General features: G+C 32.9%; 1 protein-coding gene across 2 annotated transcripts in view; it reads left to right on the top strand.

Annotated features, from left to right (window-relative positions):
- The first annotated feature begins 477 nt into the window (after nucleotides 1–477).
- Nucleotides 478–18216, top strand: part of LOC129219335 (ganglioside GM2 activator-like) — a 42043-nt gene continuing 24304 nt past the window's right edge. The window contains exons 1-2 of one of the 2 annotated variants that reach the window (XM_054853695.1): nucleotides 478–640; nucleotides 14785–14983. In XM_054853695.1, coding sequence (XP_054709670.1) covers nucleotides 556–640; nucleotides 14785–14983 — 284 coding nt within the window. In that variant the 5' untranslated portion in view covers nucleotides 478–555. Of the gene's footprint in view, nucleotides 641–13151; nucleotides 13336–14784; nucleotides 14984–18216 lie in introns of those variants that run through there. The other variant, XM_054853696.1, reaches the window with a different exon arrangement.

The raw sequence follows: 18216 nt of genomic DNA, 5'->3' as shown, positions 1-18216 counted from the left end.
AAAAAAAAAAAAAATGCAGATACTGCTCTTTACCTTCCCGCTGCAGTATTCTACAAACAGGGTAGCGGACTAAACTATTCTACGTAATCTAAAAAGTTGAACAAAGTGAAGAAATCGGGAAAATTATATCAAACGTAAAAACTTACGGCGTATTAAGTACATGAATGAATTTGGCAAATACGAAATTATGTAAGTTCACGGAAGTCTAAGGGGGCGGGGGTTAAGGAATCTCTAAAACACGATGCAAAAATTTATTTTATTGATAAAAATGTCATGCAGAGACTTAGACAAACAATAACAACAAAGGAACATCTGCTTTGATTTTTTCCCCCTTTCTTATAAATATTGACAAAGACAAATCTAATATTTCTGACCCATCACCTAAAAAGTCGTTGATAGTTAATGTTCAAAGTCCTTGCAGAAAAGAGATAAAGATTTTTTTTAAACAATTACATGAAACAATAGTTGTTGCACGAACAGAACAGTCCTTCACATCGCATCAAAAAATTACTTGATTTTTCTTGTTCTTATTTACTCATATTTATTAGGAGTAAAATGCCTTTTTCGTTTAAGATTTTTGTTTATTTCGTAGCTGTAATTTTTGTTGAAGTGACCGCGAAAGCTACTTTTACTGATTGCGGTAAGAAAAATGTTTAGTTATTTGTTGATTTTAAATCACCTCCCCCGCCCCCCGTTTCAATTAAGAACTCATATATTTGTTAGTATTGACTCATAATAGTAATACTAACCATTTGTTGGTAAGTTTAATCAAAGGCAGGTCTCGAGTAAACATTTTTTCGTCCATCTTTCTAAAAAATGAAATTGGTTTAACGTTGACGATCGACGTAAAACCACAATACTACTATTTTTTGAAGTTGTAACATCATAGTAAAGCATAATGTACTCATAGGCGTTAATATATTTATATTAATACTGGCGGTACTCGCACGGCGTTGCGTGTGCCAAGAATTTAAAGGAAGTCTCTTGAATAAGTGAAAAAAAAAAAAAAAAACACCCCTTGTGTGTGTGTGTGTGTGCGTGTGTGTGTGAAAAAGCCCAAACAACTTGAAAAGGTTTTGAAAACAGATAGTATAAAATATTTTGCATATTATATGATTTAGTTCAACAGCAGGACTCCTTATTTGGTAATTTTGCAATTTCACTCTATATGTAGACCATAACTGTGGGAAGGCGTGGTAACTGTTAGTTAAGAAAAAAATAGTTGAATCTCTGAATAGATTGTATGTACCTCGAAAAAGTAAGAGTGAATGCTTCTGTAGCGAAAAATTTAAGCGCATGATAAATTATTTGAAAAAATAAAACGTGTGCCCGCCCCCCACATTTATCGACACGCTACGCCTATCATTAATTATACGTTACGAGAAGAGTTGGTACCGTGAGGCAGGGATAATAGTGAGACGATAATTTATTTTCTGCTCGGATATTAGCAGCCCGGTGAAACTTTTGAAAAGTCAAGTTGACACACTATGAGCAATCTAGTACTATTAAATGTTGTAGTATCTATTATATATATATATATATATATATATATATATATATATATATATATATATATATATATATATATATATATATATATATATATATATATATATATATATATATATATATATATATATATATATATATATATATATATATATATATATATATATTAGGGTGGTCCTTATTTATATGGGAAAAAAAAATTTCGGAATTCAACAAGTGACGCCCCCTAGTTTTGGGACACTATAATAAAAAGTAACGTGTGCAAAATTTGAACTCGATCGGTCAATAATAACACTTGCCCCTAGGCCGTTGAACTTTAACACTTCTGATAATTTTCTCACAAATCTTCGAAATTTTACCTCAGACTCAGTACATCGTTTCTCCTAGGTTTGCAAAATATTTTTACAGTGAGGTAGCACTAAAATAAATCTTCATAATTACTTTATATCATCTAAAGATTTTACGTTGAATAAGAATGAAGTAATGCTTTAGAAACTTTCCTTAATCGTACGCTCACCTCAATGTATCTTGATAGCATGTATTTTTTTCTGATTGTCTTGGACGGTCTGTAAAATAAATAGTTTTTGAGACTCATATCCGGTAAATTAGTTGCGAAATTCTTCGATTAATATTTTGTGCTCCTCTTTCAGTTGTATCATCCACAATTTTCAGTATTTTAACGATCTTTCTTCCCTTTAAAGAGTTTCCTTCATTTTGCCGTGAATCAGGATCAAATAGAAAAAAATCTTTTAGTATTTGTAGCTTATCAAACAGTTTTATTGACTCGTAATTGATTCTATGACGCGGAAGATTTTTACCAAGAAAGTATTCCAAATCATCTACAGTTATCTGAAATTTGTTAAACTGTCATCAGACACGTCTTCCTTATCACAAGCATTTTTTGGACTAGTGTTTTCCTATCTTCAAAGTTAATTCCTTCATCCAATACGTACAAAGCTACTAGTTTATCCCCTAAATACCATAAGTGATTTATAAATTTTCCAATCACTCCTTCTGCTGCATGTTTGTCGTCATTTTGTACGCTGCTAGTTTTTCAGACATATTACATTATTCAAAGGATCCTCGATTGGGTTGCTGCGAAAAACCATATCTTCATACAGCATTTAATTGTAAAACAGCATTGAAGAGCTTTCTTTTCATGTAAGGTCAATTTAAATTGTTTCCTAAATATAAAAAATTTCAAACAAAAATTCCTTTTGCCACCTATGTGGCTCAGGGATAAGCTCCAGGTTGCCGAAAACATATCCCTATAGGAAGAAATTCAATAGGAAATATTATTACAAGTTATGAGAATTATCTGTAATCTTTCTCAATTCCGCTTTTTACGAACAATAAATAATATGTTATCAACTTCGTCTTTTAGAATTTAAGTGGTATGTGTACTTGATTGAAATGTTATAAATTCTGAATGATGGAGATCTTTCCACAAAATTTTGAAGCGCTTAAATAATTGAATATCTGATCTAGAACTAAGAAAGGCAAGAACTTCTTTAAGGACACACTCTACAGTACGATTTCAAGTGCATGATGATGGCAGTCCTAATGTAATATATCGCCGTTCAGTTTTTGCTCTGAAAAATTGCATGCACAATTCATTGGTATTGCAAGTCGTTGTATCAAACACTACAGCTAGAACAGTTAGTAATAATGAGCTATCATATAAGATATCATAAGCAACTGAAGAAATATCTAAGGAATTCGGTGAAGCTGTTCAATATTAGGACCTGAAGCTATCACGGTAATCCTGTCGGCGTTCTTTTTCCAGTTACATCTGGATGTAGCTTTGTATCCCAGTGAATAACTACAAAATCCAAATTTAAATTCATGAAATTTAATTTTACTTCTCAAAGATTTTCTCTTGCTCTCTTAAGGAATGTACCATTGATCACTAGGTCATTTGGATTCAAATTTATTGCATCTATATAGGCTAGAACAACATCTTTATCCCTAATATGGCATTTGTCTAACAGTGGTGAAAGGCAAGCAGATATCAATAGTTGTCAAGCTTTTTTGCATTGAGGTAGACCAGCTGTAGAAAACAAAAGTTCAACAGTTTAGGATAGATATCCATTTCGGTTTCTAAATCTTGTGAATCGCAAGAATTTGATGATAATAAAAGACTATGTACTGAAGTAGAAGAAAAATAATTTAATGTATAGATTTCTACATTGTTCTGATCTGGATATTTTTTTTAAATTTATATTTTAGCTATGGAAAATACAGTATATTTTTATGTTAGGAGTAATCGAGGATTTTTCGAAATTTATATTTTAAAAATTAAAAATTGTATAAGCATTTAGGTATGTTTATAACTAAAGAACAGCGAATTAAAATATTATTGTAATTAGTTATATTTATAGCATTGAAACAATACGACCTTATTTGCCACACCTATTACATACACAGGGAATTTTGTAAATCAACACCCCCAAAGCCTGGAGGAGGCAATTTGTTACTGTCAAACATCATTCATTAATGGCCTATAGAATCCCTTGTGTTCATCTTAGTGGGAAGAAACGTTCCCCTGCTGCTTGGTTCGAACAAGCGCAGAAGAGCGGTACGCTTGATCCAAGGCCATTGGTGTACATGTACCCGCTGTAACATCTTAAATTTTACAGAATGAAGGTGAGAGAATGGTCGGTCTGGAAGTAGCAGCACCTATTGAGGTTCAAAAGTACTTTAAATATAAAACGTTAGAATTATTTTTACATAAAAATGAGAAAATCCGCAATTTTTTCTTCGAAACTCAAAAAAGAGGGCCCTAGGGGCACGTGTTAATATTCATGGATTGACTTAAAATTTTGCAGGGATCATTTATTTGTATAATGGAACAAATTGAGGGGGCGTCGCGTAAAATATCTGCAACTTCAAAAATAAGGACCACCCTAATATATATATATATATATATATATATATATATATATATATATATATATGTCATCGCAACTCCTGGTTAACCACAGAAAACTGAGTATCAAACCAGGTATCGATAGATTTGGAATTTTTCTGACTGCTTTTTGACTAGGTTGCATAATTATGCGACTTTCATTAGCGGAGACATTAATTGAAAACGTTTTTTTCTTCCTCCGTTCTTCCTTGGAAATTTACAGGAAATTAGTTTTTCTTTCGACTTTTCCACTCCTTTTTCCATCCTTCTTTTTTGACTCGCAGACTGGAAGGTTACACAGGGAAAACGAATGTTTTTCGAGTGGCGTAATGAAGCGCTGTTTTTCGATGTGCCAGGAAAAATTGTAATTCGACTGACTTGCTAAAGCGCGTTTTTTTAAAGCTATAATATTTTCTTCTTTTCCTTTCCAAATTAATTTACGTCCCAAAAACGTTAACCCGAAATGGTTGAAGAAAGTTTGAGGAATGTCTTCAAATGTCTAAAATAATAATGTATGTTTATCAAAAAGTCCCTGTTTCACAACGTAAGATTTTGACCTATACGCGAGAGGTCTTTGAACTCATCTCTCGTGTGAGTAAAGGTTCCACTGTAATCATTAATTTCGTTTTAATTTAGGAAAATAAAAATCGTGAATGCGATGAAAAGGCGGAATTTAAAAATCAAGCAAGAGATTCTTTAGCGGATCTGTGATTTTCCACTTTTTTGTAAATTTCAAATATTCCTCGATTTTTGCAATATTTTTTTCTTTTGTGGTAGTGTGAATAAATTTACTAATTATGCCGAGAGAAAGAAAAGACGCTGTAAAGAAAGGATTTGTTATTGTGATCAAGTATTGATTCTCTTCAAGAGGAAAGAAAGACACATTGAGAGATACAAAAAAGAGACCAAGACGCAGCTTCCTTCTAAGAATATCAGGCAAAATAATAAGTACTAAATATACAAGCACACGGGAGAGAAAAGGATGGATGGTGGAGTTAACTAAGCATGTGAAGTATTATTAGAGATTTTCCTTAAAAGACCTGTGAAAATAAATGTTAAAGAAAGAAAACGAAAAAAAAAGGGGGGGGGGGCTCATCGTGACACGTTTTCTGGATTGCGCCCTCAAACCTTGTGCTGTTTACGCTCAGATCTGTCATTTCATATTTCTCCGGGAAGGGGGGGACAATTAGACCATCTTTGACAAATTTAAGAAAATGAATGGAGTTCAGGGCTTCTTTAGAAAAATTTTACAAACTGGAAGATAAAAGAAAACCTCCACTTTAGACGATCTACGATGACGTTAGGAAGAGTGAGGCCCACAGGCTCTCCCGGAGCTTTACCGAGAACCGAAAGAAAAAAAAAAGAGAGAGAGAGAGCTTTAAGAAAAATTGTTCAAAAAACACAAGGGGCGTCCATCGTTCTAAAAAGCAATGGTACCCCCCTCAAATGATGCGGAGCTCCCGCACCTTATGGATAGCCTCCTCCCCACACACAAAAAGAGAAACCGAAACTTTTTAAATTTCTCCCCTAAAAACTTCAGTGGCGTAGTCTGCGCCATGAAAGTCTATGACGTTAAATTTCAGAATTATAAAAATTAAAAAAAAAACTGAGGATTTTCTAAAAATTTCTTAAGTACTAGTCTCAATCTCTCAATTATTATGGCACTATCGTAAGAATCAAAAGCAGTAAATGAACGCAGTATGCCTTTCTTTATTTCTGTGGAAAGCAAAAAAAAAAAAAAAAACCGTCACAAATCTCTTAATTGTTGGAGAGTAAAAAATCCATGTATGAATGTTTTACACTGTAATTGTTATCAGACCCGGATCTGCGTACCCGCGGACCCGGGGGTACGAGGGGGGGGGGCACGTCCTTAAGAGACCCAACGGCCCAAGAAATTAAAAAAAAACTAGCACTAAGACTTATTAACGTTCCAAGTATAATACTCTGTTGGTCTCTGGGGAGAGACCCAAAATATTTTGTTACAGCGGGGCACAAAATTTATAGATCAGGGCCGGAAAGTATAATACCCCAGACACGAGGAGCATCGAGGCTAGAAATATCAAATAATCATTTTAACAGAGACACATAAAAATTATCATAACTTTCCTGTTTCATCTTTTTAATATTTTGTGAAAATGTATTTTTCTTTTACTCGCCATAATAAAAATTGTAGTTTGCTTGTATGCAAGTCAAGTAGAGAACTTCATCAATGCAGTTTAGATTGCAGAGTTAAAAACCCCACGTAGAATAGTTTCATGGCCCCATCCGAAGGGTTTCCATGAAGACCTTGGTTTTCATGTGCATTCAATTTTCCCACTTATTTACTTATATGAACAAAAAGGTGCCGCTAAAGCAAGCCGCTAATCAATGTGAATTCATCTAGTCTTGTACAAGTCATCAAATTTGATTACTCCTATTTTTACACCTGTATTTTTCTTCTGTTCAAGTTTTTTTCACACGACCATCAGCACCCAAATTCGACCCAAATTCCAGTTCTTATCTTATCTCATCTCATTGATTCTACAAGAACTTAGAAGCACGCCCTCAGGAGGCCTATCCACCTGTGTAAGTACACCCAGGGGACATTGGGGTGTAAAGCCTTTCGGCAGCAATCAAGAAGAAAGTCGCAAACTTGTTGCCGTGGACAGAGGCGGGTAAGGGAAGGGGGAAGGGGAAAAGTCAACCAAAGAAAGCAATGGTATCCAATGTGGAGCACTAGGGAAAACGTTCAGAAAGAGAATGAAATCTGTCGCACTTCCACAATTTTTATTGTAGGAGCATAAAATATGTTTTATTTACCACATTCAACAATTTAAAAACAATACATTTAAGGGGTTTTTTTCTTACTTTTATTCGTTTTCGTTGCTTGTGAATGCATTTTTGGAATGTAGAGTAGTCATTCATTTCCTCCAATTATGAACAATAAATGTTGACAGATTGGAAGTAATAGAAATGTATAACGAAAACTTTTATTTCTCAAAAAATACCCTTAAAATAGCCAAACTTAAACAATTTGTCTAGTATATTTTCTTCGTCAAAAGCTCTCTTCAACAAGTTTTGTACTAAAAAAAAAAAAAAAAAAATCTGCTTTTTAGTTCAAAATATATTTTGCTCAGGCCATTAGCACAAATGAGAATTTTTACGCATATATTTGCACTTTATTTCTCGAATTTTAAGGTTTGACAAATAAAAACTGAGAAATTGCCAATTATAAAAAGTTACAAAAGAGAAAAGACTCGGTGGCGTAACCACGTACAGCACGACCCCGCAACGCTGGGGGGCCGGGCCCGGAGTCAGAAGGGGCCGAAAATTTTTGAGCTCGATTTTCATTCAATTTTATTGCATTTTTTCCGTGAATCTAACTTAGTTTAAGAAAATTATTTTGTATCTGGAGTACCAAAACTTTGCACTTCTTTCCAATGTACGTAGAGATAGGGTCAATTAAGATATCGGAGGCCCAGGCCGAACACTTTTTCGGGGCGTCCTAGTAGTTAAACATCACAATGTCTGCCGTTTGCTAATACAGTTTTAGCCATTTGGGGGCCCTAAGCTGCGGTCTAATTGGTTTATTCGGTAATAAGACCCTGAGCAGAGAGGCCCCCAACCTCCATGCTCGTAAACCAAACCTTGGCCCGGGGAAAAAATTATCATAATGACCCCACCCCCAAGTCCTGGAGAGAAGGAAAAATATGAGTTCTAACGGCACGTGTGTCTGGAAAAGGACAGCCAAGAGAAGTTTTTGGGTAGGATCTGGATTAGGGGACTCAGTGTCAGCGTTATGCGCCCAGCCTCCTGCAAACAACGCCCTAAAACAATCTGAAATCTATTAGAAATGACGTTCCAATAGTGATCTCTGAAGTGAACTGAAGAGGAACCTTGCTAAACGCAAACCAAAACTGTAAACTGAAACGCGAACTTTCAAATCCAAACCAAAACTTTTTCATTTTTGTTCCGCGTTCGCGTCCATATTGTAAAACAGTCAGTCTCTCTCGAACCACCGTAGTGTGTAGATATGTGATGTAACGTTAGCTAATAAATGTATTTAATTTCTTTATTAGTTAAATTATTGAGCTGTGACTACATAAAGCATGTAATAATGACAACACTACACAATTAAAGGAAATATAAAATGATTATAGAGAGAAGGCCCAACGTGAACAACAGATGAACAAATGAAGGTAAGCTCTTTGCTTATCTATTATCAATCTTGTTTTATTTAAATTGATTTCATATAAATGGATAATTATTATTAGAATGGCCTACCGAGTCATAACAGATTATGAGACTGAAGCACTCTTTCGCTCGGATCTCATTTAAAGGCAAAAGCTAATTAATACATTTGAATTAAATTATTATAATATCCAAGCACATCTAATAAAGGTCAGAGAAACGGTATAATTAAAATGGCTTCTTCTTCAAAAGAAAGATTGATAAATTAAATCAAAACAATTATGCCGCGTGGAAATTTAAAGCTGAAATGCTTCTCATTAAAGAAGATTTGTATGACCATATAATCGGTAATCCACCGAACCCTCTAACTGAAGCTTGGACTAAAAAAGATCAAAAAGCAAGAGCGTTAATAAATTTATCCATTGATGATAAACAAATAGTTCACGTAAAAAGTGAAGTCACTGCTCGAAGTACTTGGGAGGCGTTAAAAAAGATCCACGAACGATCAAATTTATCAAGCAAACTATATTTGCTGAGAAAATTATATAGCACAAAATTAAGAAGAGGGTGGTAATATGAATAACCATATTATTAAAATTCTTGAGATCACTGATAAGCTCAAAGCTATTGGTGAAGATATCAAAGATTCCCATTTATCTGCTCTCTTATTATGCTCCTTACCCCCAAGTTATGATACATTAATTACAGCATTGGAAGCACGGCCAGAAGAAGAATTAAACTCAAATTTTATACAGGGTAAATTAACAGACGAATATAACAAAAGAATTGAAAATTCCACTTCAATTAATGAAAGCGCTTACAAAGCAAATAATACAAATAAAAAGAAAAATTATTCGAAACGTGAGAATAAAAAATTCTGTACATATTGTCACAAGAAAAATCACGAGAAATTTGAGTGCTGGCATTTAAAAAAGAAACAAAGTAACTATCTGACAAATAATACCAAAAGCAATGAAAAATTCCTAAATAATTCATCGCTCTGTTTCGAGACGAATAGAATTTCGAAATCAAACGCATATAGTGAAGCGAGTTCCGATGACCCACTTTCAAAAGGAGAAAGATATAAAACCTCAAGTAGGGATCTGGCTTATCTCTCCTCAGACAAGATCCAGAGGTACAGTGTTTTGGTAGATTCAGCTTGCAGCTCGCATATATTTAATGACAAGCGTTTATTTACTGAAATGAATAATGATCACAGCTTGATAACAGTCGCGAATGGTGAATCATTAAGCTCCTATGGAATTGGAAGCGTCAAACTTAAAACGAGGATTTCGGATGGGAACACTTGTAACATAACACTTAAAGATGTTTTATACGTTCCAGATCTTGAAACTAATTTAATGTCAGTAAGCAAAGCAACATTGAATGGTTGCACTGTAACGTTTGAAAAGGATCGTTGCAAATTAACATATGAAGGGGAAACTTTTCTGGAAGGAAAATTAAAGCAAAATCTTTATGAAGTAATCTTAGATAATTCTAAAAATGAATGTTTTGCTAACCTAACTCATCAGTGCAATAAGAAAAATTGCATTGAACTTTGGCACAAGAGATTAGGACACAAAAACTACAATTCAATTAAAGAATTAGCATCGAAGAAACTTGCAATGGGATTAGAATTAGAAAATTGTGCACACAATTTTTCATGTGAAACTTGCATCAAATCAAAATTAACAGATGCACCTTACTCTAAGCAAACACATCATAAATCAAAACAAATTCTCGAGTTAATTCATTCTGATTTATCAGGTCCATTTAAGACACCAACTATTGGAGGTAAAATATATTTTCTTACTTTCATAGACGACTTTAGTAGGTTTACAATCATATATTTACTATCTAAAAAGAGCGAAGTGCTAACAAAATTAAAGGAATATATCGCTATGACTAAAAATAAATTTGGGCAGATTTTACAAACTTTAAGATCAGACAATGGTGGAGAATATATAAATCAAGAGATTGAAAATTTCTTAAAAGAAAAAGGTATTCAGCATCAATTAACTGTACCATATTGCTGTTCTCAAAATGGGGTAGCAGAGAGAAAAAACCGAAGTTTAGTTGAAATGACTCGGTGTTTACTGTCCCAAGCAAATTTACCTCAGAAATTTTGAGATGAAACAATAAACACAGCCACCTACCTTCAAAATCGGCTCCTCACAAAAGCTAAAGAAAAAACTCCCTATGAACTGTGGACAAATAATAAACCCGATCTATCCAATATAAAAATATTTGGATGTAAAGCGTATGCGTATATTAATAAAACTAAGCGATGAAAGCTAGATGACACAGCTATTCAAGGTATTTTTGTGGGATATGATAACAGATGTAAAGGATACAGAATTTATGTTGAAGGAAAACATATAATCAGAGCTCGCACTGTAACATTTATTGAAAATGAAAATTCAAATATGAAGATCAAAGATAATTCAAGCCTTGATTTACTTGAAGATAATGAAAACACTGCTGAAGGAAAATGTACTAAAGCAGGGGAAAATTCTAGAGGAATAAAAATCGATATACAAGAAGATAACGAGAATTCAGATGATGAAGAAACAACTGAGCAACCGCGAAGATCAGGAAGAAAAAATAAAGGAAACCTCCTGACAGATTTGCTTACACTACAAATATACAAAAAATAACAGAACCGAAAAACTGGAAAGAGTTAGAGGATATTAAAAACCCATATGAAGAGGCAAAATGGCTTGAAGCTATAGAAGATGAAATAAAATCCATTAAAAAAAATAACACTTGGGAATTAGTTAATCCTCCTCAAGGGAAGAAAATAATTGGATGCAAGTGGGTTTTTAAAGCAAAATACAACTCTAAAGGAATTGTAGAAAAGTTTCGCGTACGGCTCGTTGATCAAGGTTTTTCACAGAAGTTTGGACAGGATTTTGATCAAACTTTTGCACCAACTGTTGCATACACAACAATAAGAACTTTCCTAATCAACGCAGTACACAAAAATCTGAAAATAAACCATGTAGATGTGAAAACAGCATTTCTTCACGGAGAGTTGAATGAAGAAGTTTACATGCGTCATCCGGAAGGGTATGTAAAACCAGGTGAAGAAAATAAAGTTTATAAATTGAATAAGACCATATATGGTTTGAGACAAGCTGCCCGAGCTTGGAATTTGAAAATTGCTGATTTCTTACTAAAACTAGGTTTTGTGCAGAGTAACACTGATAAATATCTTTTTAAATGTTCAAGAAGTAATAATACAGTGTACATTATTGTATATGTAGATGATATACTGATAGCAGGAGAAGAAAAAGACGTAAGTAACATAATTGAAGAACTGGAAAAGGAATTTGAGATAAAAAACTTAGGTTTCGTAAATCATTACCTAGGAATAAATATAGAAATAACAAAAGAGGGAAACATGATGTTAGATCAAAGAAACAAAATACAAGAAATAATAGAAAAATTTGATCTTGAAAATGCAAAACCTTGCGATACACCAATGGAACCGGGTTACCTAAAACTAAATGATGAAGAGAATTTACTCCCGGATAATAAAAAATATCGACAAGCAGTAGGAACACTGTTATACATAGCAACAGTCACTAGACCTGACATATCTGCCTCTGTATACATCCTCAGCCGAAGGAATGAAAAACCCAGACAGAAGGATTGGGAAACAGTTAAGAGAGTTATAAGATACTTAAAAACAACTATAGAATACAAGTTGATTATAAAGAAAGAGATGAATCCAATCCTAACAACCTATGCCAATGCAGACTGGGCTGGAGACATATCTGACAGAAAATCTACCAGTGGAAATCACTTTAAACTTGGTAACTTTCCTATTCAATGGATCACCAAGAAACGAAATTCAGTCGCTCTTTCATCTGCTGAGGCAGAATATATTTCAGCAGCTAATGCAGCACAAGAAACAATATGGATAATTAGTCTTTTAAAAGATTTGGATTTACCGCAAGAACTACCAATAGTTATGATGGAAGACAATCAATCCTGCATAAAAATGATTCAAAGTGACAAGTATCACGCTAAAACAAAGCACATTGATATAAATATACCAGAACATCAAACATCTGAAGGAAACCGGAATAATTGACTTAGAATATTGTCCAGGCAAGGAAATGACTGCAGATATCTTAACCAAACCTTTACCTAAGCCTGACTTTACCAGACATAGAAACAACCTGCAAATAATGACTTCAGAGATCAAGCAGGGGTATTAGAAATGACGTTCCAATAGTGATCTCTGAAGTGAACTGAAGAGGAACCTTGCTAAACGCAAACCAAAACTGTAAACTTAGCTCTTGGACTAGTTCTAAATTCTCATTAACTGTTCGATCCGGTGATGGTGCTGCCATCTATCGGTATACAAAATAATGGAGGCAAGGCACATAGTATGCAGATCCCTCGACATAATACAGTTGTAGTCAGTTGTGACTCTTGAATAGAAATAGAAAATAGAACTGTAAACTGAAACGCGAACTTTCAAATCCAAACCAAAACTTTTTCATTTTTGTTCCGCGTTCGCGTCCATATTGTAAAACAGTCAGTCTCTCTCGAACCACCGTAGTGTGTAGATATGTGATGTAACGTTAGCTAATAAATGTATTTAATTTCTTTATTAGTTAAATTATTGAGCAGTGACTGCATAAAGCATGTAATAATTTCAATACTACACAATTAAAGGAAATATAAAATGATTATAGAGAGAAGGCCCAACGTGAACAACAGATGAACAAATGAAGGTAAGCTCTTTGCTTATCTATTATCAATCTTGTTTTATTTAAATTGATTTCATATAAATGGATAATTATTATTAGAATGGCCTACCGAGTCATAATAAAATCAACTAATTTGCATAAAAGTTTCAGGATTTTTTAAAAATAGTTTATTTAACTATGCCACTGATTAAGTGGTAACGTTCGACATGGTAGGATAATTGCACTGAAAGTTTGATACAACTAGAGAGTTGCAAAGAAAGGGAAAAAAACGGTTTTATTCATGACCTTCGTGCCCCTCACCAAAGTCAAGGTTTATTTCATGGAATATACTGCCATTTTTGAGAAGGAGATTTCGAAACTTTCCATTAATTTTTAACTAATTTAAGGGAAGAAAAACTTTGTTTATATACTTTAACTTTTTTCCTTTATCATTTCAAAATATTTATGCTTTTTACTGTTGTAAATACAAATCACGTAATTTTGTTCTAAAAAAACTATGCCAAATAGACTGTTTAGTTTATTCTTTACTGACTATTTTTTAATGGGTCGGAATTAAATATTCAACTGATTGATTTAAATGTTTAATACTCTTATAAACACTAGTAATCTGTAATTAAACATTTAAATGATTTATTTGTATATTTAGCACTTTTATAACAGCACTGAGATAGTCATATCATTTATAATACTTATCACGTCAGCAAAAGTTACTTCCGTAATTATTTTTGGACATCAACCAACACAATTTGAATTTCTTTAAAAAAAAATTTTTTTTATTGTTCAACAAGCACATTTTTAGTTTTAATTTCAATTTAGTCGATTTCAATTTTAAATAACTTTTTCTATACTGAGAATATGGAAGGTTTTTCAACAACCCTATCATCGTAAAAAATCTTAACACAATCGTGTTTCAAACTAGTCTAACTCTACAGTCAACATAGAGTTTATTTACGATTGGATATTTTCGATTCGTTTCACCTCGGTGTTTCGATACATCCTATTTTTTACGTAATTTTTTCCTACTTTTTTTAAATCATTTTAGCGACTGTACTTCCACTGGAGATTAAGCCGACTGTCATACTTTTATTTATTCCTATTTTAAAGAGGATTTTTTTTTTTTTTTTTTTTTTTTGCCCTTCTTTATAAGAAAGTTAATTAAAGACCCGAACAATTCAAAAAGTATTGCTAAGTTTCAATGATTTAAATAAAAAATGTTTTGTAGCCGATACACAAACGCAGATTCTTACAAGAATCGATCCATTTGACCAATTCACCTTTGATCCTAGATCAAGTTCAACATTAACAGCTACATTCACCAACCGATTGAAGCTTTTTGAAATAACTGTAAATAATTTTATTATATTTTAATACATTTTATATTGTGTTTAAAAAAATGATTTAATTTTATTTTGTGATCTGCTTGAAACTTTCCTTCCATAACATGCAGATATTAAATTACCACGTGCATTCTAGGTGAAAGTGATAAGAAAATTGCAATAAAACAAGGAAGTGTAAAACCTGATCCAATTCTTTACCCTGGAAATGTGTCTGTTACGGCAGGTTTTGAAGTTGTAGATGATTTACCTTCCTCTGATTTATCCATGATACTGCATCTGACAAAGTTGGAGCCTAAGAGAATGACTGTTCCCTGCCTTCAAAATATTGGATCATGGTAATATTGTTTCTGTTTATGTTGGAAAACTGTTAGAGTACGCAATGCTCAGCATTATTTTTTATCCAGAGAACTATGTAATTAAAAATTTTTTCTGGGGGTGGAGGGAGGGACAAATTGCATTCTTACCAGGGAACCACACGACTTAAGTAATCATGAAAAAAGTTAAAATGGTCACATTCGAAAGAGCATATTTAAACTTTTTTTTTTGACCCATGAACTGTGTGCCCTCGTCCCCTAGTTTTTGAGATATGGGGTCTTAAAGTTTGCCGAAATCACAAGAAAAGTCGCCAAATTTAAATACTTGGCAAAAAATTGAAAACAACGCGGGATTTCATCGTCTACATCTTGCAATGCATCTCAATTCTATTTTCGGTCATCTCCAATGCGTGTGAAAAAAGGTTTTGCATTAATCCTTTACTTGTACGTGTTAAATTAAAGAATCACCTTCAAGCTTATGAAGTGGAGAGTAGAAAGATTTACTCATAGGAACGACAACTTTACAACGAAATTAAACCTAAGTTTTAAAATTCCATTCGCGATAATAATACATTTCATAATATTACTGTATTTTAAATGTGTTAAGTGTTAACTCTTATTAATGAAATATGTTGTATTTCTTAATGATCTGGGTGAATTATTATGAATATGTACAAAAAACAACGTAATTTGAGATCATACAATGTATAGATAGTAAAATGGATAGTCGTTGAAATAAAATGGTCATGGATTATAGTATCAGTTTTTTTTTTCTTTTAAGTTATCAATACATGAATTTTTATTGTTTGATCACTGTAAGGAAAAATATTTAATTTTCAATTTAAAATGGAAAGAAAAATTAAATTCTTAAGTGAACACAACGGATAGTAAGTTGTAAATAACTTTTCAATAATTTTGAAGTGTAATATGTAATTAAAGTAACTTCAAAGTTATCGATATCGGAAAGTACATCATGAATAGATGGAAATAGATATTTTTATTCTTCAAAACTATAAATGTAGTCGACGTTCGTTACAACAACACCTGTCGTCTGAACAAAACCTGTCACTGCTAAAAGTGGCTATAACGTAAATGCACAACATATTGCATGTTATTTATTCATTTTTAAAAATACTGAAAAAACTTTTACAAGTTTTGTTTCAACCAAACTACAATCACTTATTCATTTCCCGATTAGTGCACCACAATACTCAGGCATGATACAATATGCCTGGTACAAGTCTCGGTACAAACTCGGCCAACTCCATTTGAAACACCATTGCAATTGTGCTTTTCGAAGGAATTTGACCGCTACAATATCTGTACAAGACTTAAATTGATGAAATGCTTCTGGTGCCACAATTTTCTACCCTTTAAGCATTATTTTGTTCAGTATCATATTTGTCAGAGTTGCTAGAATATTTTTTCCCCCTTTCGACAGGTTTCTTTCAATTTTATTTTCCTTTTCACTTATTTTTATTTCATTAATCTGCTAATTACAATTTCTCAATAAGAAGTTTTTTTTTAATTCATATTGCCTAAAGTAAACAAATTAGTTTTGCACAGAACTCAAAAGAAAAATACTCATAATTAATACTTATAAGAACAAAAATAAGAAATTACCGTAAACGCGGGCTACTTTGCCCAGATTTTCAACTTTTCTCATTCTTTTCTTAATAATTTTGTAACTATTAATATTTCCAAGCTGTGGAAACTTATTTTACGCATCTGGAGGTCTCTTAATTTAATTTTTTAATAGTGATCAGTTTATTTCAAAGTATTTTTACCCTTTATTAGTGTTTTTTACTTGGGCCAAATTATAAGTAAGTACAGCTTTTGATCACTTTGTAGCTTTTAGGGCTTTCAAACATAGTTAAGTGTTTAAAAGTGCATTTATTGCTTTTCAGTTACCGTTACTGTCTTTTAATTTCAGTTTACCATTACTATTGGGAAGATTCCATCATTCAAAACGCTACTAAAAATATCTGTCAGTATTTTCTTGAGTACTCGATAAGCAGCTTTTATTAATCACCAAAAAAAAAAAAAAAAACCTGCTATAAGATTATCAATAATCAAAAAGTGAGAATCTTAATAAAAATGGTTCTTGTGCTTCGTAGATTATAACAGAAAGCTAGCGATAAAAAAAATCTCTCTCAGTCTAGCTCTTTTTTTTAACCGACATCAAAAAGGAGGCGGTTATCAGTTCATACCGTATGTATGTTTTTTTTTTTTGTTTGTCCACTCATAGCGTCTCACCTAGTGAACCGATTTTGGTGATTCTTTTTTTAATGGATAGGGGATAGCTCAACTTAGGTCCCATTACTTTGTTTGACCATATTTGTTCTTTAGAAAAAAAGTTATGGGCAAAAAACTAAATTTTATGCAATTTCTCTATTAAATGATTAAAATGATATTGTAGCAAAGTTCGCACTTTTCATCCGTGGATAACGGTGGCTCAGAGGTAGAATTCTCGCCTCCCACACGAGCGACCCGGGTTCAAATCCCGACTAGGAGAAAGTGAGTTTTACTAAAATTTCGTTTTTACTGTTTCCCGTATTTTCTCGAATGTTCTATTAATTTCTGTATCTTTCCAAGTCTGGAAAGTTCCAGCACTTTCTCAAGTTGTATATAAGGAGATGTAACGTTCATTCGTGGTTCTGCATAAAGATTTCGAGTTGAGACTAACGAGTATTCGCTTCATTTGGCTTTCACATTGTCTTCGCTATCTTCATCTACGCGACAATATGAAACTCATTGTTATAAAAGTTTGATGCCATATAACAGTAACATTAATAGTAATGGTAATTTTGAATAAAGGCTTTTTTAAAGCAATACAGTGATATAGAGCCGAACTTCTTACTAGGTAACATCTTACTTTTACTGAGATATCTACATTTACACTAAAAAGAATGAAATAAAAAATTTTGGAAAAAAAAAAAAATAGAACCGTCTTCAAAATTGCTCTAAAAAGTGAAAAATAATTTTATTCTTTAAACACCATCGATAATACTTTTAAACATAATTTTTGAAGTTGGCGCAAAAACAAAAATTAAAATCCATTGTAACCATGCTTCGTTCATATTTTTATCAAAAAATCATCCAAAGTTAGGAACGAAACATTTATATCGTTACTCAAATATGCTGTCATCAATGCGTAATGCATGTGGTAGTGAAGAAACTGGACCTGGTTAAATTTATACTTGTAGTTGAGTTATGGCTGTGAATGATTTTATCAATCGTTTTTGCACCAACTT

The sequence above is a fragment of the Uloborus diversus genome, chromosome 3, assembly GCF_026930045.1.
Source record: "Uloborus diversus isolate 005 chromosome 3, Udiv.v.3.1, whole genome shotgun sequence".
In the NCBI taxonomy this organism is placed as follows: Eukaryota; Metazoa; Arthropoda; class Arachnida; order Araneae; family Uloboridae; genus Uloborus; species Uloborus diversus.
Note: the sequence above shows the minus strand (reverse complement) of the source record. Positions and strands in the feature narration are given on the sequence as shown.